Source organism: Arachis hypogaea, chromosome 18, assembly GCF_003086295.3.
Source record: "Arachis hypogaea cultivar Tifrunner chromosome 18, arahy.Tifrunner.gnm2.J5K5, whole genome shotgun sequence".
In the NCBI taxonomy this organism is placed as follows: domain Eukaryota; kingdom Viridiplantae; phylum Streptophyta; class Magnoliopsida; order Fabales; family Fabaceae; genus Arachis; species Arachis hypogaea.
Window position 1 is genome coordinate 127696700 of NC_092053.1, and position 26316 is coordinate 127723015.

The 26316-nt window shown below is 32.5% G+C and overlaps 1 protein-coding gene across 22 annotated transcripts; it reads right to left on the reverse strand.

Annotated features, from left to right (window-relative positions):
- Window positions 1-365: 365 nt before the first annotated feature.
- On the reverse strand, window positions 366-22683 carry LOC112770687 (putative ribonuclease H protein At1g65750). 22 transcript variants are annotated; one of them, XR_011875987.1, is made up of 11 exons: window positions 22233-22683; window positions 22085-22144; window positions 18808-19802; window positions 18524-18582; window positions 18373-18405; window positions 9727-9770; window positions 9553-9643; window positions 2749-3001; window positions 993-1110; window positions 762-902; window positions 366-677 (listed from the first exon to the last, which is right to left on the reverse strand). XR_011875987.1 is itself a non-coding variant. In XM_025815027.3 (9 exons), exons 3-9 carry the CDS (start codon window positions 18816-18818, stop codon window positions 514-516), a joined length of 483 nt encoding a protein of 160 aa, XP_025670812.1. In that variant the 5' UTR covers window positions 18819-19802; window positions 22085-22144; window positions 22233-22683; the 3' UTR covers window positions 366-513. The 22 variants fall into 22 exon arrangements, 13 of the variants coding, with proteins under 13 accessions (XP_025670812.1, XP_072080542.1, XP_072080543.1 ...); XR_011875985.1 differs by having other exon boundaries at window positions 993-1197; XR_011875988.1 differs by lacking the exon at window positions 2749-3001 and having other exon boundaries at window positions 993-1197; window positions 9553-9593; window positions 18524-18572.
- Between the last annotated feature and the right edge of the window lie 3633 nt (window positions 22684-26316).

Consider the following 26316-nt stretch of genomic DNA (forward strand, 5'->3'; position numbering starts at 1 on the left):
AGCCATATAAGCTCTTGGCCCCGCATCCGTATAGCCCAGGACAGTTCCAATTACCTCAGTGTTCAGAGTTATGTAAACCTTCTTGACATAGGAGTGGATGGTGCCATCAATCAGCCGCATGTTGGCATAGAACTCACATACCAAACCGGGATAGACCGATTTCGAAATATGAAGCAGTGGTGTCCATTGAAGAAGTTCAAACCAAGGTTCTGAAAACCGAACCGGTCATCGAATCGCTCTAGCTACTGGTTCACTGGTTTATAGATTTAACCGGTTCAACCGTGGTTGAACCGAAAAAACTGTTTTATAATAAAATAATAAATAAAATATAAATAAGCACATAAAAATATAAATATAGTCTAATCTAAACTTTAAAATATCATTCAAATTAAAAGTACTACATAAACCAAAACGTTATAATCTCATTCAAATACAAATTCAAAATCAAAAGTCAACAAACAAAACAACCAATCAAACATAAAATAGCAGCATCAAAATGATCCAAGTTTGTCATCAATCATCAAAATCCTCCATAACTTGCTGCAGATTTGCGTCATTGATTTCATCACCTTCATTTTCACTACTTGAACCAGAAAAACCAAGTGGTGCAGCATAAAATGTACTAGTACTCCCACCACCACCACCACCACCTTGATCTAAATCAGCATCAATATCATCTAAGAAAATATAACACATTATCAATAAATTAAAGATCAAAGCTATTGTAATTTATTGTCTGATCAATAAACTATAATACTCACCAAGCAAGTCTTCAATATTACTTGGAAGATCATGCTCTTTTTCAACAACCTCTTCCGTCACCCAAAAATCAACCTTATCAATAGTTTCAATATCGATTGGATCATATTGCAACTTTTGCTTTCTTTTTTTTTCTTTCCTTCCTAACAAATTAAATACAATATATGATAAGCCTGGTATATTAACTATACAAAATCTAATGATATGAAATGAAAGGATGAAATATATATTACCTGGATTTAAGACTCAAATTATATGTAACATACACAATATCACTTAGCCTATCATACTCCAATCTATTCCTTCTTGTTGTATGAATTTGATCAAAAAGACTCCAATTCCTTTCACACCCTGAAGAAGCAGATGCTTGGCTAAGAATGTGAACTACCATTTTTTGTAAACATGGAACAGAACTACCAAACAACATCCACCATTCATCTACAAATTACAATTCCATATCTCAAGTATTAGTTATCAAATTAAGAAAACCAAAACATAAAATAAGTAAATAACTAAAACTTATTATCAAACAGATATTATTACTAGATTGAAGTTTTTTTGCAGCTGGAACAGCTTCAAGCCTATCAAAGCTTTCCTTTTAATCTCTATATAAATGTATTTTTTTCATTGCCTCAACTGAATCTAAATTATTAACCTTGCAATGCAATGTAACAAGATCAAGTAAAGCTCGCATGATCTCAGGTGCTTCTCTATAATTTTCAGAAAAAAAGCAAGTAGGATTCAAGTAATAGGCTACTGCATGGAGATTTTTTTTCAAATGTTTGTCCCATCTTGAGTTGATAATCTCTGTGTAAGGTTGATATGCATTCTTCCTATGCTTGAACATTTCTTTGATTCCATTTTTTGACCTCAACATACCTTCATAAACAATTCCCAATGATGGTTTATCATCGGCATCTACCAACCTCAGCAATTTAATCAACAGACTCACAATTTGGCATGCAGTAAAACAATCATCCCAAAATTTATTGTCTAGGATAATTGCACTCACAGCTCTACAATTAGCACTCCTTCCTAATTTGTGTCCGGTAAAGTGTGGATCTACAACCAATGATTGTAAATGCGATTTGCGCTAAAAAATACTCATCAATGTGAGGAAGACAGTGGCAAAACGAGTTGCACCTGGACGAACAATCTCCCTCTAATCAGTTCTTTGTCTTAGCCAAGACAAGAACACCGAATAATTATACACAAACACGGTAATCTTCGAAGCACGAGTTGCAAGGCTAGAAATATGTGGCATGCTGCTTATATCTTTTAGGATAAGATTCAAGCAATGACCAGCACAAGGTAACCAGTGAATATTTTCAAATTTCTTATTAATAAGCCTACTAGCAGCAACATAATTCGCAGCATTATCGGTCACTACATGAATAATATTATCAGGTCCAATCCATTCAATCACCTCTGAAAACAAGTCACACAAGCTTGAAGCATTTTTAACCATACTTGAGGCATCTACAGATTTCACAAAGCACAACCCTTTCTTACAATAAACCAAAAAATTAATCATACTAGAAGTTTGTGACTGATTTTCGTTACTCGCGGGAGGAAGAGAACGTTCATTCAAAGCAAAATTATTTTCAGCATTATTATTCCTAGGTAGTTCTTGGTTGATACTTTCATCCATACCTAAACATTACCAGAAATCCAACCCAATAATCTCAACTCTAAAGTTCACAAGAAATGAACAAACAACATCCAAAATTGAAAATTCAAAGTTTAGCAGTTCATCATGTCTCAAAATCAGAGTTCACAAAATCATGTCACAAAATCAAAGTTCACAAAATCATGTCACAAAATCAGAGTCCATCATGTCACAAAATCAAAGAGCTACTCAATGAACAGAGTTCACAATATCAGATTTCATCACAGTATTAGAGACTCAGAGTTCATCATGCAACAGTTATTCAGTCATTCAGTGATTCAATCAAACAATCATAACTTCATAACTAAAATAAAAATTACCTGGAACTCGAAGGCTTTCTCTCAGAGCTCGAAGGCACCTTGAGGCTTCAGGCTTCAACGCTTCAACCGAACATGCAGTAGGCCAGTAGGGAGAGTGGGAGACAGACAGCGACGACGAGTGGTGACTGGTCGAAGGAAGTGATTGCTCGACGGAGCTAACTGCGCGACGGCGAACCCGTGTGGTCGTGCGAGCCGGTGAGATCGCGATGGCGTTCTCTACTTCTCTCTGAACCTTGATGAGAATGAAGCTGAACTGTGAAAGGAAAAGTGAGAAGGGAGAAGGGATTAGGGATTCAGACTCAGCGTTCATCATTTAGGGTTTCAGAGCTCCAAACGACAGCGTTTTGCTGCACAGCTCAAAAATCGGTTGGGTCACGGTTCGGTTCGACCGACCGATTACCAGCCGGTTCACCGGTTCAACTCCGGTTTCTAGATTTTATGGTTTTCCTTATTGTTCGAACCGTTTTACTGCCCAATTCACGGTTCGACCAGCCGGTTCAAACAGAGGAGCAACGCTGATACCTTTGTTTGTGAGTAAGTCGAGATTGACTAGATAGGTGGCACAAAGATGGAGTTTTTTCAAAACCTCCTTATGGAATTCATAAGAGGCACAAGAGTTGAACATGGCTGGATCAAAGTGAGAATGTGGTTTGTTGAACTTGTTTTTGAAATCTAATCATGGTTCTGAAAATCGGTTCGAACCGGCCGATCGAACCGGTCAAACCATGAACCGGGCAGTAAAACGATTCGAACATTGAGAAAAACCGTAAAATCTGGAAACCGGAGTTGAACTGGTGAACCGGCCGATAACCGGTCGTTCGAACCGAACCGTGACCCGGCCGATTTTTGAGCTATGCAGCAAAACACTGCCGTTTGGAGCTCTGAAACCCTAAATGATGAACGCTGAGTCTGAATCCCTAATTCCTACGCCCTTCTCACTTTCCCTTTCACAGTTCAGCTTCACCATTCTCATCAAGGTTCAAAGAGAAGTAGAGAACGCCATCACGATCTCACCGGCTCACACGGCCACACGGGTTCGCCGTCGCGCAGTCATGTCCGTCGCGCAGTCAGCTCCGTCGAGCAATCACTTCCTTCGACCAGTCACCACTCGGCGTCGCTGTCTGTCTCCTACTCTCCCTACTGGCCTACTGCATGTTTGATTGAAGCGTTGAAGCCTCAAGCCTCAAGGTGCCTTCGAGCTCTGAGAGAAAGCCTTCGAGTTCCAGGTAATTTTTATTTTAGTTATGAAGTTATGATTGTTTGATTGAATCACTGAATAACTGTTGCATGATGAACTCTGAGTCTCTGATACTGTGATGAAATCTGATACTGTGAACTCTGTTCATTGAGTAGCTCTTTGATTTTGTGACATGATGAACTCTGAATTCTGAAACTGTGAACTCTGATTTTGTGACATGATTTTGTGAACTCTGATTTTGTCAACTCTGATTTTGAGACATAATGAACTGCTAAACTTTGAATTTTCAATTTTGGATGTTGTTTGTTCATTTGTTGTGAACTTGAGAGTTGAGATTATTAGGTTGGATTGTTGGTAATGTTTAGGTATGGATGAAAGTATCAACCAAGAACTACCTAGGAATAATAATGCTGAAAATAATTCTGCTTCGAATGAATGTTCTCTTCCTCCCGTGAGTAACGAAAATCAGCCACAAACTTCTAGTGTTCGGGAAAAATCTGATCTTGCTTGGAGATACGTTGCTTTACAAAATATAAATGAAAAACCGTATTACCAATCCTTATTTTGTCTGAGTACTTTTGGGGGCGGGGGAATTAATAGAATGAAAAAGCATTTGGCGAAAATAGGTGGAGACATTAAGAAATGTTCTAAGGTCCCGTATGATGTAGAAAAACAAATGGAAGGATTATTGAAAGAGATTCAGAAAAGTAAAACTAGTAAAAGGAAAGTAAGTTTCAACGAAGAGGGTACCGATGAGTGTGAGGATGCAATTGATGAAGCAATAGCGCAAGAAGAACAACAAACTCCAAGTCAGTTACCAACTAAGGAGGTTATTGGAGGCGATCTAAAAAAAGAAAGTAAAAACCATTATTCCTCCTATGTTTGCACCAAGAACAACTCCGAGAAGTCAACAAGTCTGAAAAGCGTGTTTCAAAACGAAGAGGCGCTTCATGAAGTTGATAAGCGAGTGGCTAGATGGCTAATGGATTGTAGGATTCCTTTCAATGCGGTTATGTCACCCCTTTTTCAAGATACGCTGGATGGTGTAGCTGGCTTTGGGCCTGGTCATAAAGGTCCTTCTTACGACTCTTTGAGGGTTAACTTATTAGCCGATCTCAAAAGGGAGTGTCAAATGGTTGTTGAAAGCTATAGGTCTGCTTTGAAAGAAACTGGATGTACTCTCATGGCTGATGGTTGGATAGATCAAAGGCAAAGAACGTTGATTAATTTTTTGGTTTATTGTAAGAAAGGGTTGTGCTTTGTGAAATCTGTAGATGCCTCAAGTATGGTTAAAAATGCTTCAAGCTTGTGTGACTTGTTTTCAGAGGTAATTGAATGGATTGGACCTGATAATATTGTTCATGTAGTGACCGATAATGCTGCAAATTATGTTGCTGTTGGTAGGCTTATTAATAAGAAATTTAAAAATATTCACTGGTCACCTTGTGCTGCTCATTGCTTGAATCTTATCCTAAAAGATATAAGCAGCATGCCACATATTTCTAGCCTTGCAACTCGTGCTTCGAAGATTATCGTGTTTGTGTATAATCATTCGGTGTTCTTGTCTTGGCTAAGACAAAGAACTGATTGGAGGGAGATTGTTCGTCCAGGTGCAACTCGTTTTGCCACTGTCTTCCTCACATTGATGAGTATCTTTGAGCGCAAATCGCATTTACAATCATTGGTTGTTGATCCACACTTTACCGGACACAAATTAGGAAGGACTGCTAATGGTAGAGCTGTGAGTGCAATTATCCTAGACAATAAATTTTGGGATGATTGTTTTACATGCCAAATTGTGAGTCTGTTGATTAAATTGCTGAGGTTGGTAGATGCCGATGATAAACTATCATTGGGATTTGTTTATGAAGGTATGCTGAGGTCAGAAAATGGAATCAAAGAAATGTTCAAGCATAGGAAGAATGCATATCAACCTTACACAGAGATTATCAACTCAAGATAGGACAAACATTTGAAAAAAAAAATCTCCATGCATCAGCTTATTACTTGAATCCTGCTTGCTTTTTTTCTGAAAATTATAGAGAAGCACCTGAGGTCATCCGAGCTTTACTTGATCTTGTTACATTGCATTGCAAGGTTAATAATTTAGATTCAGTTGTAATGAAAGAAATACACTTATATAGAAATCGAAAGGAAAGTTTTGATAGGCCTGAAGCTGTTCCAGCTGCAAAAAAACTTCAACCTGGTAATAATATCTGTTTGATAATAAGCTTTAGTTATTTACTTATTTTATGTTTTGGTTTCCTTAATTTGATAACTAATACTTGAGATATGGAATTGTAACTTGTAGATGAATGGTGGAGGTTGTTTTGTAGTTCTGCTCCATATTTACAAAAAATGGCAGTTCGCGTTCTTAGCCAAGCATCTGCTTCTTCAGGGTGTGAAAGGAATTGGAATCTTTTTTATCAAATTCATACAACAAGAAGGAATAGATTGGAGCATGATAGGCTAAGTGATATTGTGTATGTTACATATAATTTGCGTCTTAAATCCAGGTAATATATATTTCATCCTTTCATTTCATATCATTAGATTTTGTATAGTTAATATACTAGGCTTATTATATATTGTATTTAATTTGTTAGGAAGGAAAGAAAAAAAGGAAAGCAAAAGTTGCAATATGATCCAATCGATATTGAAACTATTGATAAGGTTGATTTTTGGATGACGGAAGAGGTTGTTAAAAAAGAGCATGATCTTCCAAGTAATATTGAAGACTTGCTTGGTGAGTATTATAGTTTATTGATCAGATAATAAATTACAATAGCTTTGATCTTTAATTTATTGATAATGTGTTATATTTTCTTAGATGAGATTGATGCTGATTTAGATCAAGGTGGTGATGGTGGTGGTGGAAGTACTAGTACATTTTATGCTTTTTCTGGTCCAAGTAGTGAAAATGAAGGTGATGAAATCAATGACGCAAATCTGCAGCAAGTTATGGAGAATTTTGATGATTGATGACAAACTTGGATCATTTTGATGCTGCTATGTTATGTTTGATTGGTTGTTTTGTTTGTTGACTTTTGATTTTGAATTTGTATTTGAATGAGATTATAACGTTTTGGTTTATGTAGTACTTTTAATTTGAATGCATAACACCAGGGAGCCAACAAATATGGAGTCATTAGATTTCAAAAACAAGTTCAACAAACCACATTCTCACTTTGATCCGGCCAGGTTCAACTCTTGTGCCTCTTATGAATTCCATAAGGAGGTTTTGGAAAAACGTCATCTTTGTGCCACCTATCTAGTCAATCTCGACTCACTCACAAACAAAGGTATCCATAAGGAGGTTTTGGAAAAACGCCATTTTTGTGCCACCTATCTAGTCAATCTCGACTCACTCACAAAGGTATCTGCGTTGCTCCTCTGTTTGAACTTCTTCAATAGACACTGCTACTTCATATTCAGAAACCGGTCTATCCCGGTTTGGTACGTGAGTTCTATGCCAACATGCGTCTGATTAATGGCACCATCCACTCCTATGTCAAGAATGTTTACATAACACCGAGGCAATTGGAACTGCCCTGGGCTATACGGATGCAGGGCCAAGAGCTTATATGGCTGAGAAGTGGGACTTCCAAGTTGGGGTCACATACAAAATCGTCCTGCAACATATTTGTAAAAATTTATCTGGCTTGGATGGCACCATTCCGACCCACAAAGCCCTCGGCCCTACAAACTCTCTGCTTCACAGGATCATCACTCACATCCTGACCCCTTAAAGTGGTTCCCATAACAGAGTAACATTTTCTGACTCTCTCATACTTTTTGCTCGTTACATCTACTCCTATTTCATTTGGTTACCTTATGATCAGACACATGTGGGAATCAGTTAAGAGCACCAAAAAGGCAAATCTGTCTTATGCCATGTTTTTAACAAGTATTTTTGAATATTTTAAAATTGATCTCCTAAATGAAGCGGTAGAAAATAAGATATCTATGATCAAAGGAGGAGGAGCTGTGAAGGGAACAAAAGAGAAGAAATCTGTAGCCTCAGATAGTGACTTTGAGAGTCGGCCTGAGTCCTCCAACGCAACAGAATCAATCAAAGAAATCCTCACTGAATTCTCAAACATGTCGAAGCTGATTATCTAATCATTTTTAAAAAATTATTTTTTTCCTAATAAATATTAAAATAAACAATTTAAAATATTTCAAATTTAGACAAAAAAAAAAAAACAAAAGAAAATACACGCATTTCTTTTTTAATGTATTCATCTTCTTTTTACAATAAAATACTCTCTTTTCTATAATCAAATCATAGTACTCATTTTTTTCATGATAAATTAAATTACTTTACTTATATTTTTTTGTTTATCCTAAATCAACCAAATCAAATCTTATATCAGAATAAAAAATATTAAATACGAGATAATTTTTATAAGACAGATATAAAATTATGTTTGAAAAAAATTTTATGATTCATAAGTAATTTATTAAAATTGGTTTTTGAAAAATAATTTTCTAAAGAGAGTAATACCTTTATTTTCTAAATTAACTGAAAATGGTTTTAAATAAATAATCATAAACGTGTTAGTAAAATAAGTTTTAAAATTTAAAATAATTATAATATAAATAAATAGATAAAGAATTTTGATTCTGAATGAAATTTAGTATTAAAAATTTAATTAAGAATAAATTTGAATATTTATAATACATGAGATTATATTAAATTTTTTAATTAACAAATTAACTTTAAAAATGTCTCTTTAAATGCTAGTTATCTTTAAGTTAACTTCACTATAAGATCCATAAACCTATGAAGCACGGATTCTTCTATGGTGCCGGCGTATCCGTGTCGGACACGAATCCGACACCGATACTCGACGGATACTTCAAACGAGCGTATCGGTGGTGTGTCTTCTTACGGTGCAGAATTTTGGTGAAGCTGTCACGAATCCGAACGAGTCCGATCCGATTTTGTGGTTTTATGGTCCAATTAACCGATTTTTTTCTAATTTTAAAATATTTTAAAATTAAAACAAATCAAAATTTAAATTAAAAAAAAATTGGTATATGTTCATACTAATCTCCGACTTTTATCTAGAATGGGTGAAGATTATAAAAAAGGAGATACCAGTATGTGGGACGTCAGAGTTGATGACAACAGTCCAGATCTGAGTGAGGTTTCGTATTTATCTTTAGATGAACCAAACATAGAAGCTGTGGTATTTGCGGATGATGGACTTGGAGGTGAAAAAATTGATACATTTTCTATTAGCGAGATGGCAAGAGTAGATTAAAATTTTTTATTTTTTTAATAATTGCATAATTTTTAGACTTTTTTATACAACTATATTTTCTCTTATATTTACAATATGCTATTTTATTAATTTAATATATTATTTAAATTTTAATTCACAACGTATCCTAAACGTGTCGTATCCAATTTTTTATAAAAAGAACGTGTCGGCGTATCCGTGTCGTGTCGTGTCCGTATCGCGTGTCGTATCGGTGCTTCCTAGCCATAAACACTATTATTTTAAAAGTTTGACGCTATAATGATATAAAATATGAAGTTAAGACAAAAGTGTTGCTACTTTAAAGGAAAGCATGAAAATGTAATACCATTGACTTACCACACTTGTCGCGGTGGAAGCAATTTTCAGATCCTCCAGTTCTGTATTGAAACATTTCAGAATCATTCAATAACTAACGAAGAAAAGTACCCTAAACCAAATGCAACAACATTAGAAGTGCATACAATGCTTTTTGAAGAACAGGCACAAGGAAAATGTTCTACTAATTCATACCTGCAAATTCCACAGCCGCCGCAATGGTATTGTTTCTTAGATACCTGCAGCAAATAAATTAAATAATATAATAGTATCATCTCGTACATTCTATGTGTCGATTTTTCAAAAGAGCCATTAAGAAAGAAATTGAGTGAATTTTTATTTTCTTTAGATGTGTTTGGATGAAAGAAAAATAAGAAGGAAAGAAATAGTATAAAAAAACAATTTTACTCTTATGTTATAAAATATATTAAAAAAAATAAAAGGATAATATTAGAAGTAAAGAGAGAGAATTATTTTTCTCTCCATTTTTTCTCCATTGTTGGAGGAAAAGAAAATTGGTGGGTCCCACCAATATTTTTCTATCCCATTTTCTTTTCTCTCCCATTTCCCCTTCAACCAAACAAAGGAAATAACTATTTTCCTTTCAATTTCTTTCTCTTCCTTTTCCTTTCTCCCATTTTCACCTCAAACAAACACACCAAGGGATCGTCAGCTCAAGAACGAAATACTCACATCGTCATCAAAAAGCTTGCATGTCCCGCAAAAGTACTTCCCCATACAAATGTCATATAAATTATAATAATACACAATAATAGTTTGAAGCTGCAGCGATTATTAGTCTTATTTGAATTTAAGTTTATGTGTTGAGTCGCTCTCCTAGAATTTCCTCACCTGTTAGTTAAGATTTTATTTTATACAGAGGGATAGGAGTTGTATCTGAGTTTTATTTGAATCCTTTTGTATGATATTTATTAATCTTACTAACTATGTGACTAGTATTGCTTGGAAATCTTTGATATATGATTTTAATTAATAGAAACAAAATTTTTCGGCTTTTCTTAAAAATTGAAATACGAAATCGAACTAAAAGCTCGGTATTAAATAGTAAATACGGAAAACAGGTCAATAACACCTCATTTTTAGTACGATTATGACGTGCTGAAAGTTAGGGTGTTACAATTAGCTTCAGAATTCCTTTTAACTATGCAACTTTTTCTTTCTTCTATGTCTATGAACACTTGTGCTTACTCGCATGCAGATCAAGGGGGGAGGTAAGCATAGGCCTTCACCCCCAACTTTTTTTTAACAAAGTTAACAATTCATATATAAAGTTATTATATATTATATAATTTTATTTGAAAAATAAGTCAAATAATTATCTTAGATAAATAATTAAATTATTAAACTCAAAAACAAGTAACAATTCTTAAATTGAGAAAAATATTATTGCCAATTACTTTTCGGTTAAATAAATTTCCAGATCTTTAAATATTTAAACATTTTTTTCTTTTTTTAAATATTTTTCTCTTAATTTTCACATCTATTATCCTATAAAAATACTTTAATATTTATAATAACTAAAAAAATCTTTATATATTATAGTACATACATGACAGTAAATTATTTTAAAATTTATTATTTTTCTCATGATATTAAAATTATAATCTATTAAGTAAATTCATTAAAACAATTATATTTTATATATTTTATTCATGAATATGTTTTAAATGCATATAACAAAGTTATTAAAACAACTTATTTATAATATGAAGCATAAAAATATAACTTCCTATCACAATAATCCTCAACAAAGTAAACTAATAAAAAAATAGATAATTTTTATATTTTATTGAATCCAAAATATAAAAAAAAATTATAAGAATTAAGATAGTTTTTTTATATAACAAACCCTTATTAATATTTTTTAATAAAAAAAATATCTAATCTAATATTATTCTTCTAATAGAGAGTTTCAAGTTAGTGGAATTCCAACATGTCATGAAGCAGAACTATGGATGCACTGTTCATTTACATGACATACATTCATGGCTCACCATGGTTATGCCATTGCCATTATATCTTCTTAATATATTTTTTTTAACCATTATTTTTATGGACAGATTTTATCGTTTCTTATTGCATTTTTCAGTAAGTTGTTAGTGGAATTCTAGCATGTCATGAAGCAGAACTATGGATGCCCTGTTCATTTACATGACATACATTCATGGCTCACCATGGTTATGCCATTGCCATTATATCTTCTTAATATTTTTTTTTAACTATTATTTTTATGGACAGATTTTATCGTTTCTTATTGCATTTTTCAGTAAGTTGTTTTTTTCTGATTGTTTTATACCGCTAACTTTCATTTTTGAAATTTGAATTCAAAATAAAGATTCATTTACCCCTTACAGAATTATCAAAGATGGCCTTTTCTCAATTTTTTTTTCAGTTCTTCTCACTCTTGCTCTTTCCCATTCCATCCAATCATCTGATCTGTTTTTCAAATTTGTCCTTCAAAATTTAAATTTACTCAGCATCATTTTTCCATACGTAGCATCATTTTTCCATACGTTATTACCATTCTGTCATAAGTTATCCTCTCACCTTTACCCAATTATTTCTTCTCCTTACTCTTGCTCTCCCTATCATTTGTGTGGATTGATTGATGAAGCGGAGCAGATCGGTGGAAAAAAACTGACCGGCGGCCGCAGAAAACACATGTAGCGAGACTAGGCAAGCAGAGAGCACAGCAGCGGCACAAGAACACAACGATAAGATCTAACCGGTGGCAAGAACAGATTTGATGTTCAGGGGATGTACATGGCCACTGAGCTTTCAACGTCGGCAGCAGCAGAGACTAAAAGAGGTCACTGCAAAATGTCGCTGGTCGATTACTCTTCTTCCTTTCTTTTTGAAGTCAGCATTTGATTGATAGGTTAATAGCTTTCTTTTTATTTTATTTTTTTGTAATAGTAATTTTATATTCTTTTAACTTGAGAGTGGCGTTACTATTTCTAAAATATTTCTTAACTCTGTCCGGCTGAAAAAAAAAATTGAAACATCATTACATTGTTATATTCCTTGCAATTGAAACATTTTTTTGTAATATTGTTTGTTGGAGTTAAATGATAAATTAGTAGCTTTTTTTTTCTCTGTATTTATGTTGAGGCATACTTTTTTAGATAAGCAAAGGAGTAATCAAGAAGCCAATTGGAGAGAGGCACACAGAAGAGATGGAGATTTTCTGCTACATTTCTTTTTCTTCATGGCATGCTCCTGACAACCAGGGCCCATTATACTTTCCCTTTACTCTTATTTTAATCTATAATGTTAGCTATGAAGTTAGGTTGTTCAAAGTTTAGAATCTTTAAATGTTGTTTACCTTCCAACTTCATTTAAAAGTTTTAAATTTTGTGATCTTTGCCATGGTTTATTTTTTTATAAATAAATTGGTTTCGGGTGCAAGATGAAGGAGCAACCTGACTCCGCTGATTTCAAAGCAAAAACATGATAGTAGTCTTTATTTAGCATCTTATTAAATTCATTTTTACTTTGAAAAATGACGGTCTATATTTAGTTATTTACATAGATTTGTATTCAAATTTTATGTTTTCGTAGAGTTTAGGGACAGATATGGGATGCACCATACATGTACTCAACTTACATGTTAACCAAGCATTGAATATCAATTTATAAAGTGTTAATGATGATAGAGTTGAAGACTTAAATTCAGCTTAGTATGGTTTTTATTTTAGTTACTTCCTTTTATTTTGGGAAAACTTTTTCTATACTAGCATTATTCAACTTTGCTTACTCATAGTAAGTTCAATAGTAAGTTCAATGGTATTATAATTTGTAAACTGCTACTTGAGAATGACAAAACCCACAATGAGATGCTATGGACTCTCTAAAAATCTATGGAATTTTTTGGTCCAAATCAAACACATTTTATTGAAAGTATTATCATTCCTTAGGATATAAAATTATTGAAGTGGGTCTCATGCATTATTATTATCTTTTTCTATGAGATCATTGTTTGAATGTATAATGGAAATGGACATGAAGTTTGCTAGCAAGGGATGGGTGAGTAGTGATTAGATAATTTTGAGACTTCAACTCCGTGATTGTTTGTGGTCAGGGTCTTAATATCATGCCAGATAGTTATCAGTTGTATCAATAGTTTCTTTAGATATGCTGATGTAATAGTCTTTTATTTGTTATTTTAGTTTATGTTATTTTCTGTATCAGTTTATTTTTGGGTGTACTTTGTGAAACTAACTCATTATCTTTTTGGGTGTACTCTGTGATTGTTCTATGTGTATTTTTCTTTTCTTCACGTTCCTTATGATTGTCGTTGATTTTATTTATTAAGATTTTCAATTTATCACATTTAGTTATCTTCCTCCTTAACTTTCCCGAGCTATATTGAGATATAATATTGAAACAAGTTAAATTTATAACTCATCAGAGTTATCTGTGTTAATTTATTTCTTCATGCATAAATCTGCATTCGGTTTCATTACGAATGGCAGAAGGAGACTGCATAGTAATTTTGATATTTTATATATTGTCCAAATAATATATCCATGAATGCTATGTTTTTAATGTACAGAAGCTCCAGATAGAGGTATTTTACCATTCAAGAGACCTTCTGTCAATAGAAATGGATCTATGATATCCCAAAATGAAAACATTCTACAAATGAGTAATGTATATGCCAATGCATCAAGTTCAAATTTTCAGAATGCAACATCTCATGATCTTGCGGTTTCTGATCAGTACTATAGAACACCACTATTTTGATATATTAAATGGTAAGCTTCTTTAACTTTCCATTTAAGTGGTTTTAATTAAGGTCTCATTTTATTTTAGCTATGTTGGACAAGATTGTTGTTTCCAATAATAGAGAAAAGAGGAAGCTTATTTCAGATCCATCTAGCGGTGGTCCAGTTTCAGAGATATATTGTTTTAAATCTTTTTGAACCAATGTAGAACCATCTGATAGGTATTTTGATGAATCTGTTTTGTTTTTTTTTTAGTTCTTTTATGCTTTTACTGCCATATTCTTTTTTAAATTTGTATTTTTTTTGTCACATTTGATTCACAACGTTATTCATTTATGATTCATGTTTCTATTCATGCTTTAATTTATTACTTTAATTTATTAGGAACAAGCGTCCTTTGAATCTCTCGACAAAAACTTTGAACTTTCTTGCACATAATATATGCAACATGTTTGATGAATCTCAATTAAACATTCATCATTCATCATCTAATTCAGTGGATATTGCTTCTATTCAATAATATTCTAACGGTGAAGAATATGAAGGTCATATATATTGTTTTATTTAATTTCTTTATTTACTTATATGATACTTCTTTTTGGACATTTTAAATATTAGTGAAAATTCTTTTTCTATATAATGCAGTAATTGATGGTTATAATGATATTGCCTTAGATGAGGATTTCGCCACAGAATCAGAAGAGATGGATGTCATTGGTAAGTGATGGTTGGTCTCATTAGTGGCATTTTTTTTGGTGACTAAACAAGGAAAGAAACAAAGCAAAAACTATTCTAAATCCGAGCGGATGATTCGTTGGAGATCAACACTAGGCTCAGACCAAATAACATGATTAGAGTTACTCTTGGCACCATATTTAGCCATCCAATCCGCAGCTCTATTTGCTTCTCGGGACACCCATTCAACGTGAACAAGCCAAGGACGAGATAAAAGCTCCTGAATCTTGTGAACCAAATCTGTTACTTCAGATGGATACCCACTTGTAAGCTCATGCATGATGGGCAGAATGTCAAGGCAATCTGTTTCACATATAATATCCCTCAAACCGCAATCCCAAGCTAAAACCAGCCCCCTCCAAGCAGCAAATAATTCACATCTGATTATAGACCAAGGGGGAATGCTTCCAGAGCAGCCCGAGATCCAATCTCCCTTAGAATCTCTAATAATACACCCAAATCCCGCTAAATTTGAATCCATATACAAGCTTGCATCACAATTAACTTTAAAACTATTGCCTACCGGTGGTTCCCAACACAGGCAATTTCGGAGAGACCTAAAGGCATTGCTTCGATTCCTGTAAACCTGTAAGTCCTTGGCGGTAATTCTGGCCAAGGCAACAACCTTATGGTCTGTCCAAGGGTTGTCAGTGTTGAATATGTCATTGCACCTATGTCTCCATACCCACCAAAGCCCTGCACCAAAGGACGCCTCATTGTTAGCCAAGGCCTTCCGAAACCACTCTTCAAGAGCAGTACCAGCCGTCGAGTCCAGGATACTAGGATCCAACATATACCAGATTGCCTTTGATCGTTCACAGTCTCTAAGGCAATGCTCCATAGTCTCCTGCGCCTTGTTACATCTCTTACACATATCTGAAGAAGCTAAATGCCGCTTGAATCGAAAGGTCTCAGTTGGTAGAGCATCATGTAAGCTAAGCCACATAGTAAATTTGAACTTCTCTGGAATGTTTGTGTTCCACAACCAGTTCCAATTACTGTTGGCATTCCAATTTAATGTTTTCTTTAATAACCATCTGTAACCCTCCCTTGCACTATACTTTTTTGTTGCTGCAGGCCACCACTCCCACTGTGGCTCCAACTCAGTCAAACTAGGATATCTCAGACCATAAATAAACTGCTTAATCTCATGCGGAATAGGCGTGGTAAGACTATCAACCTCCCAAGACACCCCTTTTCACAAGTCAGCCACCATGAAATCTGATTCAGAAATATGTACATAAGGAACAAGGTTGCAAAGCTTACCAAAAGGAGTCCACTCATCATACCAAACTGATTTGTGGACATCTCCAATATTCCAATGAAGCCCTTCCTTGAGATGCTCATAGGCACTAACAATGTTCTTCCAGGTAGCCGATGAAGAATTTCTACTGTTTCCGTTCATACCAGATTGATTCCTGAGATATTTATGCTTCAGAACCTGCACCCATAACTTCTCACTATTATTTAGACAATCCCATACCAACTTTCCCAGAAGCGCCATGTTAGCACAGGAAGTATCCCTAATACCCAATCCTCCTGCCTTTTTAGGAGTTATGGCGACCTCCCACCTGACCAGAGGCAGTCCTTTTCCAGTCGCTTGGCCTTTCCACAAGAATTGTCTCATCAAGGAATCAATTTTATTACATGCATACTTCGGGAGAAGAGAAATTTGCATTTCATAAACTGGGATAGAGGCCATAACCGATTTAACAAGACAAAGCCTCCCTGCTTTATTCAGTAGGCGTCCTTTCCAACTGGAGAGCTTTCTCGAAATTTTTTCAATAATCTCCTGAGCCGTCTTCCTGGAAGCTCTGGCATGACCGATGTTAATTCCCAGGTATTTACCCAAATCATTGCAGAACCGGATGTTAGAGACCCCTGAGAGAACCTCTTTTCTCCTCTCCGACACCCTCTTGGAACACTGGGCCTTTGACTTATGAAGATTTACCTTTAAACCTGACGCTCTAGAAAACAAGTCCAAACAATGCATGACCTCTATTACTTGAGCTTTTGATGCCTTACAGAAAAGCAAAAGATCATCTGCAAACATCAAATGAGAGAGTCGTGGTCCATTCCTAGAAACCGCAACTGGGTTCTACAAACCTTGGGAAACTCTATGAGAGATAAAGCAGGCAAGCATTTCCATACAGAGTACAAATAGATAAGGAGACATAGGATCTCCTTGCCTCAACCCTCTCTTCGGATTGAAATTTTGGAGCCTGTTCCCATTCCACAAAACTGCCAACGAAGAGGAAGTCACACAATTCAATATAAGATTAATGGTAGCCTTTGGAAACCCAAACCGGACCAAAGTAGCTTCCAGAAAACGCCAGTCTACCCTGTCATAAGCTTTTTCCAAATCAATCTTGAATGCCATGGTCCCTTTTCGAGACTTGGTATTCCTCATGAAGTGCATAATCTCTTGAGCAATGATAATATTCTCTGTGGTTCCTCTTCCTGGAATGAACCCTCCTTGCAAAGGACCAATGATCTCCGACAGGAAAGGTCTGAACCTGTTAACTAGAACCTTTGTGACAATTTTATAAATTACATTACATAAGCTAATAGGTCGAAACTCCCGTAAAGAAGAGGGAACTTCCACTTTAGTGGCATTTATTATTATATTATATATTTCAATTTAATTTCATTTTTATATAGTTTAATCTATCTACCTATTTATTTTTCAAACCATTTTTACCAACATTTTGAGCATGTTGCCATTCATGAGGAAGGTATGAATATTAACCTTTAGAATTTTTTAGCAGTTATGCGTGACACCTTTTACATTTTTTTAGTATTAATTTGTATTTTTTGTTGTGAAATTTCTATTCTATGTTGGTATAGAATATTGGGATGTTGGTGATCCTATTTATATGTGTATTTTGCAATGACAACATGAGATAAAGAGAGGTTTAGCAGGACTAATGGCCATGTTAGACTGCATTTTCGTCTCTGTTGTATGGATGGAAACGTTGAATTGTTTGTTCTAAAGTAAGCACTTGAGATTTTACAATATAACTTGAATGGTATATCATATCTAGCGGGAATATTCTGATTGCTTCATGCAATGATTTTAGTGAAAGTGCTATATTTGATGTAAAAAAATTCGCATCTCTCCGACATTTGTTTTCTTCTTCAGCTTCTTATGTTGATCTATTTCCGTGCGTAGCACGGGTCCTTCCCTAGTTATGATTATATAATATTTTAATTTTCGGCCACTCCTCTGCCAAATTCCTGGAGGCTGGATCCCTCCATGCTCGCATACATAAAGGTATTTCTCTTACTAGACAAAAATAAAGCTTTATCAAAATCTGTGTTAATAGTTTGATTTTCGCTTATAATTAACAAGACTTACCTCTTGTTCGGTCCCACAAAGTGAACATATCACCTGGAAAACAATCCAAAAATATTCAATGAATTGATTAACATGTGAAATAACATAAGGGAAAAGGAGCACAAAATTTTGGTGATACTCAAATTATCGGTGTTCAAATAAATAAGCATACCTGTTTAACTTGATGACGGGGAATGTCATATCTAAGCTTCGGAACAATCCTGATATCATCTTGCAGAGAAACATGATAGTAAAATAAGTTCCAATTAAAGAGAAAAAAAATGGAATGCCACAACATAATGAATTAAAAATAATGATTTGATTTGAAAGTCCTAAGTATTGCAATCTGCTACTAAAAGGAAATGGACTGTTTCTCAAAAATTGTAGACTTGAGGAATAGGAAAGAAATATAAATGTCTCATAACTAAAACTTGAAAAAAAGGAAGATGAACTGACCTTTGCCTCATTATGCAGGAGCATCGAGCATCTGATATTGACACAGTTTTTTACATGCCCATTTGATTTATTAACTGATCATTTTTAAAAATTATTTTTTTTTCCTAATAGATATTAAAAAAACAATTTAAAATATTTCAAATTCAGACAAAAAAAAAATAGAAAATACACGCATTTCTTTTTTAATGTATTCATCTTTTTACAATAAAATACTCTCTTTTCTATAATCAAATCATACATACTCATATTTTTTTGTATGATAAATTAAAATTACTTTACTTATATTTTTCTGTTTATCCTAAATCAACCAAATCAAATCTTATATCAGAATAAAAAATATTAAATACGAGATAATTTTTATTAGACAAATATAAAATTAGGTTTGAAAAAAAATTTATGATTCATAAGTAATTTATTAAAATTGGTTTTTGAAAAATAATTTTCTAAAGAGAGTAATATCTTTATTTTTTAAATTAACTGAAAATGGTTTCAAATAATCATAAACGTTGTTAGTAAAATAAGTTTTAAAATTTAAAATAATTATAATATAAATAAATAGATAAAGAATTTTGATTCTGAATAAAATTTAGTATTAATAATTTAATTAAGAATAAATTTGAATATTTATAATACATGAGATTATATTAGATTTTTTAATTAACAAATTAAGTTTAAAAAATATCTCTTTAAATGCATTTAGAAAAAACTTCTAATTTGTTAAAATGATAAGTGATCTTTTTATTTGCCAAACTTAAAATAAATATATAGTTTGTTCTTTTGAAAAAAAAATAAATATATCTTTCCCACAAATAAATTTACCAAATCAGACCTTATCTTGCAAAAACTTTCAATTTTTCTCCATGCATGCACTCTACAATTGATGACAGATTGTATCTTCTCCCTGAGTTATATGCCTCATGTTACTACACTCAAACTGCAAAGGCTCAGAGTGCATTATTATCTCCTCTCCCATGATGCTAGCTATCCTCTATGAACTACATGGAAGCAGAAATAAACTTATGGACTTGCACATATGAAAATAGTAAGAAATAATCCTACAACTTCAAAAAGCGTAGTTTATCATACTTTCAAGTCAAGCAAACACTGAACGCATTGTTGCTTTCTTTTACACTGTCACAGACCAACAGATAATATCCCAACAAAACCGAAATTACCGAAAAAAGGAAGCACATCAAATAAGTGCATAAACTAAAAATTGATCCTATCACATTTATACAATTTTGAAGCACAAACTATAATAGGGAGAAACATGACCAAACTCAGCCATACCTCTTCATGGTCCATTTTTAGAACTCAAATCTTTGCCTAGTGTAATAGCAAGAAACATGACAAAATCAAACTCGGTCAACCCAAGATTTATAAACAATACATGAATTTTACATTATACATATTGAAATTTAAGAAGTTAAAAATAAATTTAATTGAAGGTTTACATTACATACAGAAGCTACCAATCTGTCTTGGAGATAGAGAAGTCTTATTGAAGGCAGGAAAGTTATTGAAAAGAATTACACTGGAGAATTGAAAGGGGTAATCATCAGGTGAGAATAGTTGAGGATATGTGGTTGGCAAACAATTCTCTTATAGCAAATATGGATAATCTGAACATCAATGTCTTTTATTGTGTTTAGGTATAATAATGCAAAAAGACAGCAGCACTAATGGCAACTCCATGCTCTATTTCTACCAATTCATTCCATTATAGCTTATCACCCATAAAGAATCTCATCATTCTTTCAATCAGCCTATCTTTGGAATACTTTTTCATTAAAATTATGAAGAATGGCAATCAAACAAGGATGTAACTTCAGAATTATGTTCTATTCATTTTGGTATAAAAGAGCCATGCAAAGGAAAGAAAGGGGGGAGAGGAGGAGAGAAGAGAGGAACCAAAGAAACACAATATTTGAAAGTTAACTCAGAATTTCTCCAAGCATTGGAAATATCACAATAACAACTTAGAGCCAAATTCTTGTCAACTAAAATCATGTACTTCTTTCTCTCACCTTCAATTTCAATCTCCATTTCATTTTACTTCATTATGAACTAAATTTATTGGCTAGGACATTGATGTAACCCATAATGTGAATTGATGTTATAAATTTATGTTATTCAATGATTTATGCTATAAATCATGTGTTTATAATCGAACTTAATGCTTTTAAATGCTTGATCACCATTTAAATATGTTGATTTATGATGCACTTGAAAAAGATGTAATGAAGCTACTGAATTATAAACACCATAAATTGAACGAAAACAAGAGATAGACAAACGCCGATTTATGTGGTTATTATAAAGTTTCACAAAAATATAATCCTTTACTCACATAAATTTTAGCTAAGAGATTAATACATCTATATAAGTTAAGAGAGTTTTTTTATCTTGAGAAAGACTAGAAACTACATTAGAAAACTTAACCAATTTGAATTCATAACAAATACACTGAATAACACTAAAACTAAATCAATTCCAGAATGTAGTAAAATCAAATGTCCTAGCAACTGATTTATTGCATACAAGTAGTTTTTCCATTACCTGCTTTTATTACTATTTCTATTTTTCCTGTATTCTCTACATGCATACAATCAAATTCGGCAATACAATTAAAATCTGTCAATCCAAATAATAGTTGAAAAAGCAAACTCAATGATTGACAATTCCTCGCGAAAACAATACTTTACTCATTACTTTTTTTACTTGAAACTGCTAGTGCACTTGCTATTCAGTTTTATACTCAAAGCACGTCAAGAGTTTCACAATGCAACTAGAGATCTTTTAAATCTTGTCCTTTATTCAGCCTGTAGAGAAGAGAGAAGATAAAAAACAAATAACTTTTCTGGATTTTTGAACAACTGGTAGGTGAGGGTGGATATTTAAATTAATTAAATAATAATAAATCCTTAAAAATGCTGATTAAAAACTGTATTTTAAATGACAAGTAGCATTTTTCATTAACTATTAATTTGAATTTTTTTTTATTTTAGTTTTGTACTTAGATATATTTAATTTGTACAACAAAAAAAAATTCTTTCACTGGTTTGTTTTACTGTTGTTAAAAAAAAAATCTGCATCATCATCGGCATCGTTTACAGTCCATACGCGAACCAAAACCAATCAAACAGCAAAACCACCCAAAACATAAAAAGTTTCAGATCCACACACCCAAATTGAAATCCACAACTTCAGCCAAACACAACCATGTACATCATACACCAATTGACATCCGGCCATCACTAATACAGAAACAAAATACCTGAAACTGTTCACCACTACCTTGTACCAAACAGCCATCAACCATCATCTCTTTCTCTTTCTGAAAAAAATAATAAATAATAAATAAAAAAATTTACTGAGTTAAAAAAATAATAATAATAAAATGTACTCTGTGACCAGAAGCTTGCATGCACAGACGGCGTTGTCTCTGATTTCTTGTTCTTCATCTCTGCTGTTCGCCAGAAACAGAGCAGAAAATCTGCCTTCTTCTTCGTCACCTCTTCTTTCTTCTCACCGTCGTCCTCTGGGTCGTCACTGTCACCATCACCGGCGAGCTCCTCCTTGCTCCTCGCCAGTGATCTGAGACTCTGCCGCCATCTCTGTCTCCTTCACCGGCGAAGTCTTCTTCTTAATCGCCGGTGACATCTCTCTTCTTCTTACCCAAACCCCTCTGTTTTTCCAACCCCTCATTTCTAGCTTTTCTCTTACTCCTCCGATCCCCTCTCTCTCTCTCTCTCCGTGTATTTTCTTTTTAGTTTTTATCACGTGTGAGTTGTGAGTTGTGAATTGTGAATTGTGTACTACACATACCTTCACCTATTATTCTGTTCTTCCAAAATATGTAGTAACTAAAAAATCAGCCAAAAACAATAAATATTTTTACACACCAAGTGCACGTGTAGAGTGAATTAAGTCGGTTCATTAGCAGGCTCGAGTTAGGCCCATTAATAGTTCAATAAACTAAATTTGTTAGCTAGTGAGTCGAACTTGAATTTGAATTTGAGCTCATAAATTAAATGAGTCGAGATTGAACTTGAATAAACTCAGCTCGTTAACTCGTGAGCGTGAGCTGGCTCAATTATATATATAATATTAAAAATATAGATTAAATGCATATAGGATATGCGTATGAATAATTTAATATAATTATATATAATAGTAATATATAATTTTACATATATATTAATATTGTTAATTGTTTAAAATTTTATAATCATTTTTTATATATAATTTTGATGTAGGACATAAATAAAAAATTTTTAATTGATAGATAGATAATATATTAAATTTATTTCTTTAACATATATAAATTATAATTTATTGATATAAAATTATAGATTATGTTCTTATTATTTGAGTCAGCTCATGAGCTCGAGTCTGCTCATAAGCTTTTGTTGAGCCGAACTTGAACTTATGAAATAGGATCGATTGTTAATGAGTCGAGTCGTGAGCTAAGCTTAATTTTCGTGAGTCGAACTTGAGTTTGGTTTAGCTCGACTCAACTCGACTCACTTCCATCCCTAACTAAATGTACAAATCTCATACAATCACATCGTCTTTTGTCTTATCTCATTTATAGTACACTGTAAATAAAATACGTACATTTTTATTTTTTTTATACTATAAATGAAATAAGAGATAAGATAAATTTTCATAAAAATATTATAAATTATATATTTTGATAAATAAAAGATTTTTTATTTATTTAAAAAAATCTGTTAATTCAGACTATGTATGATATTTTATATATTTTTAATTTATATCTTATATTTTAACCTATACTATTTACATAAATAATTGATTTAATAACTAATTTTTTATATACACATAACATCATTGATAACTACGCATTTATTTATAAATGTATCTAATTTAAATAGTAATAATCTAAAACTTCTATCAGTTACAAGTTGTAACAAAATAAAAAACGTGGATCCATTTGGATACATATGTAATATGTTATACAGTTATAGAGTAGGAAAATTTTGGAATATGAAAATTGGACAACAAATAGAAAAATTTTCATTATATATATATAACTAAAAAATATCACTAATAACCAAATTAATTTGAACTGAATTAAGTATTCAATTTGTTTGTTCACTTAAATAAATGTGAGAAAATCAAACTCTACTTTATATATGAAAAAAATTATTTATTAGCACTTTAAAACACTTTGTTAAAATTATTTTTAATTGGTACTATTCAAATTACTGATTTATACTTCATTATTTTTTTTAATTATAAAAGATGCAAAGTAAATTTATATGTTTTAATAGTACCTCTCTTTTTAAGTATAAACAAATTTGACGAACAATTTATGATTTTGTTGTTAATTTATGTTTCCTCTTATGACTATGTACATCTATTGAATTCAATTAAAGAACCAAAATTGTGATATCCAATTTTAACTAATATTTTTTAATTTATTTTTGTTTTTATATTTTACTCTCTTTTTTAATTTGACAAACATGTGGACCATTTTGATTATAAACCAATAGGAACACATTACAGAATTAACAGATAAAATTTCACCTCAAAACAACATAGGACAATCATGATGTTTTGCCTTCTCCACACAAGCGTAACTATTTTTCAGCAGAGAGTTGAGTAGCAACAACCTTGGAAGAAAAAAAATGTTGTTAGAATGATAGTTGGTAAAGAAGCTTAAGGGTCAAGAATTAAGACATCAGTGTTGCTACTTTAAGGAAAAACAAGAAAATGTAAAACAATTGACTTGCCACACTTGTCGGCCGCAGTCGAAGAAATGTAGCTCAACTATTGCTCCAAGATTTCTTTTTCTATATATAATTTTTTCTCTTAAAAAATTATTGTTTAGGATAAATTTTGTAACTGTAAAACCGTTAGTATATATAAACATGTAATAAATCCAAAATAGTTTGCAGGGGTTTGCTCCATGTACACAGAATAATAGACCAAAAAACTTTGTAGATTTTCATGCAAAAATTCAAGCTGTCCAACAAAAGTTATAAAAAAAATCAGCAGCATTTAATCAAAAGAATATATAGGAAGCCACGTAATCAACTACGAATTTGAAAATAAAAAGATAAAAAAAAGTGTAAACAACAGAAAATCTTGTTACTTGATGAATATGGTGATATAGAAAATAATGGATCAAAATCCCAATCACTACAGCCAGTGCCCAAGGGAATATTGGAGAGGAAAAAGACATACCAAAGAACTAAATGCATGGTGGGTTGATCTTACCAAAGACATAATGAAAGTCTCATTGCATTTTGTGCCTCCTGAGTCCTGACCCTTTTGTTCCTTCCCTTCTAATTTTTCTTGGCACCCTAGAGTTCTTTCTCTTATCTTAAAGATGTGTAAAAGATTTTGACACATACAATTTTACATGTCATATGCCATTTTTTATGAAACTCTAGAGATATTGGTAAAGCTGACAGAATTTCATATAAAACTCTCAAGATATTCGTGAAACACAACATATATAGAATCCAAACTACACAGACTTTTTATTGATCTTTTCATGTTCTTTTGATTGACTCAATTCTTTTCCATACATGCACTCTACATTTGATGACAGATTGTACAATTCTCTTTCAGATTGTACTCTATATTTCATATTACTGCATTCAAACTGTTGCGAAGCCGCCTCTTCCATCACAACATATGCAAACCACTGTATAAAAAGCCTCAGAGTACATTATTGGACTATACATACTGATGATGGATGTGACGCAACAATCGACTGTACAGAGATAGAGATGGAGATTGGAATGTGACACACTCACAAATACCTTTTTCTGGCACTGATACTGGTACGTGCTCTTATAGAACACGTCATTCTTCGTGAAATTGTAAAGGTATTTCTGAAGTACAGTAGGTATTTTGAATTATGCAATATGCACAACAATATTTGATATTTTGGATTATGCAATATGCACGGGAGCATTTGACACAGTTTTACATACCTATTTGATTTATTATTAACTGGTCATTTTTTAAAAATTATTTTTTTCCTAATAAATATTAAAAAAACAATTTAAAATATTTCAAATTCAGACAAAAGAAAATACAGGAATTTCTTTTTTAATGTATTCATCTTCTTTTTACAATAAAATACTCTCTTTTCTATAATCAAATCATACTTACTCATATTTTTTTGTATGATAAATTAAAATTACTTTACTTATATTCTTTTGTTTATCTTAAATCAACCAAATCAAATCTTATATCAGAATAAAAAATATTAAATACGAGATAATTTTTATAAGACAAATACAAAATTAGGTTTGAAAAAAATTTTATGATTCATAAGTAATTTATTAAAATTGGTTTTTGAAAAATAATTTTCTAAAGAGAGTAATATCTTTATTTTTTAAATTAACTGAAAATGGATTTAAATAAATAATCATAAACGTTGTTAGTAAAATAAGTTTTAAAATTTTAAATAATTATAATATAAACAAATAGATAAAGAATTTTGATTCTGAATGAAATTTGGTATTA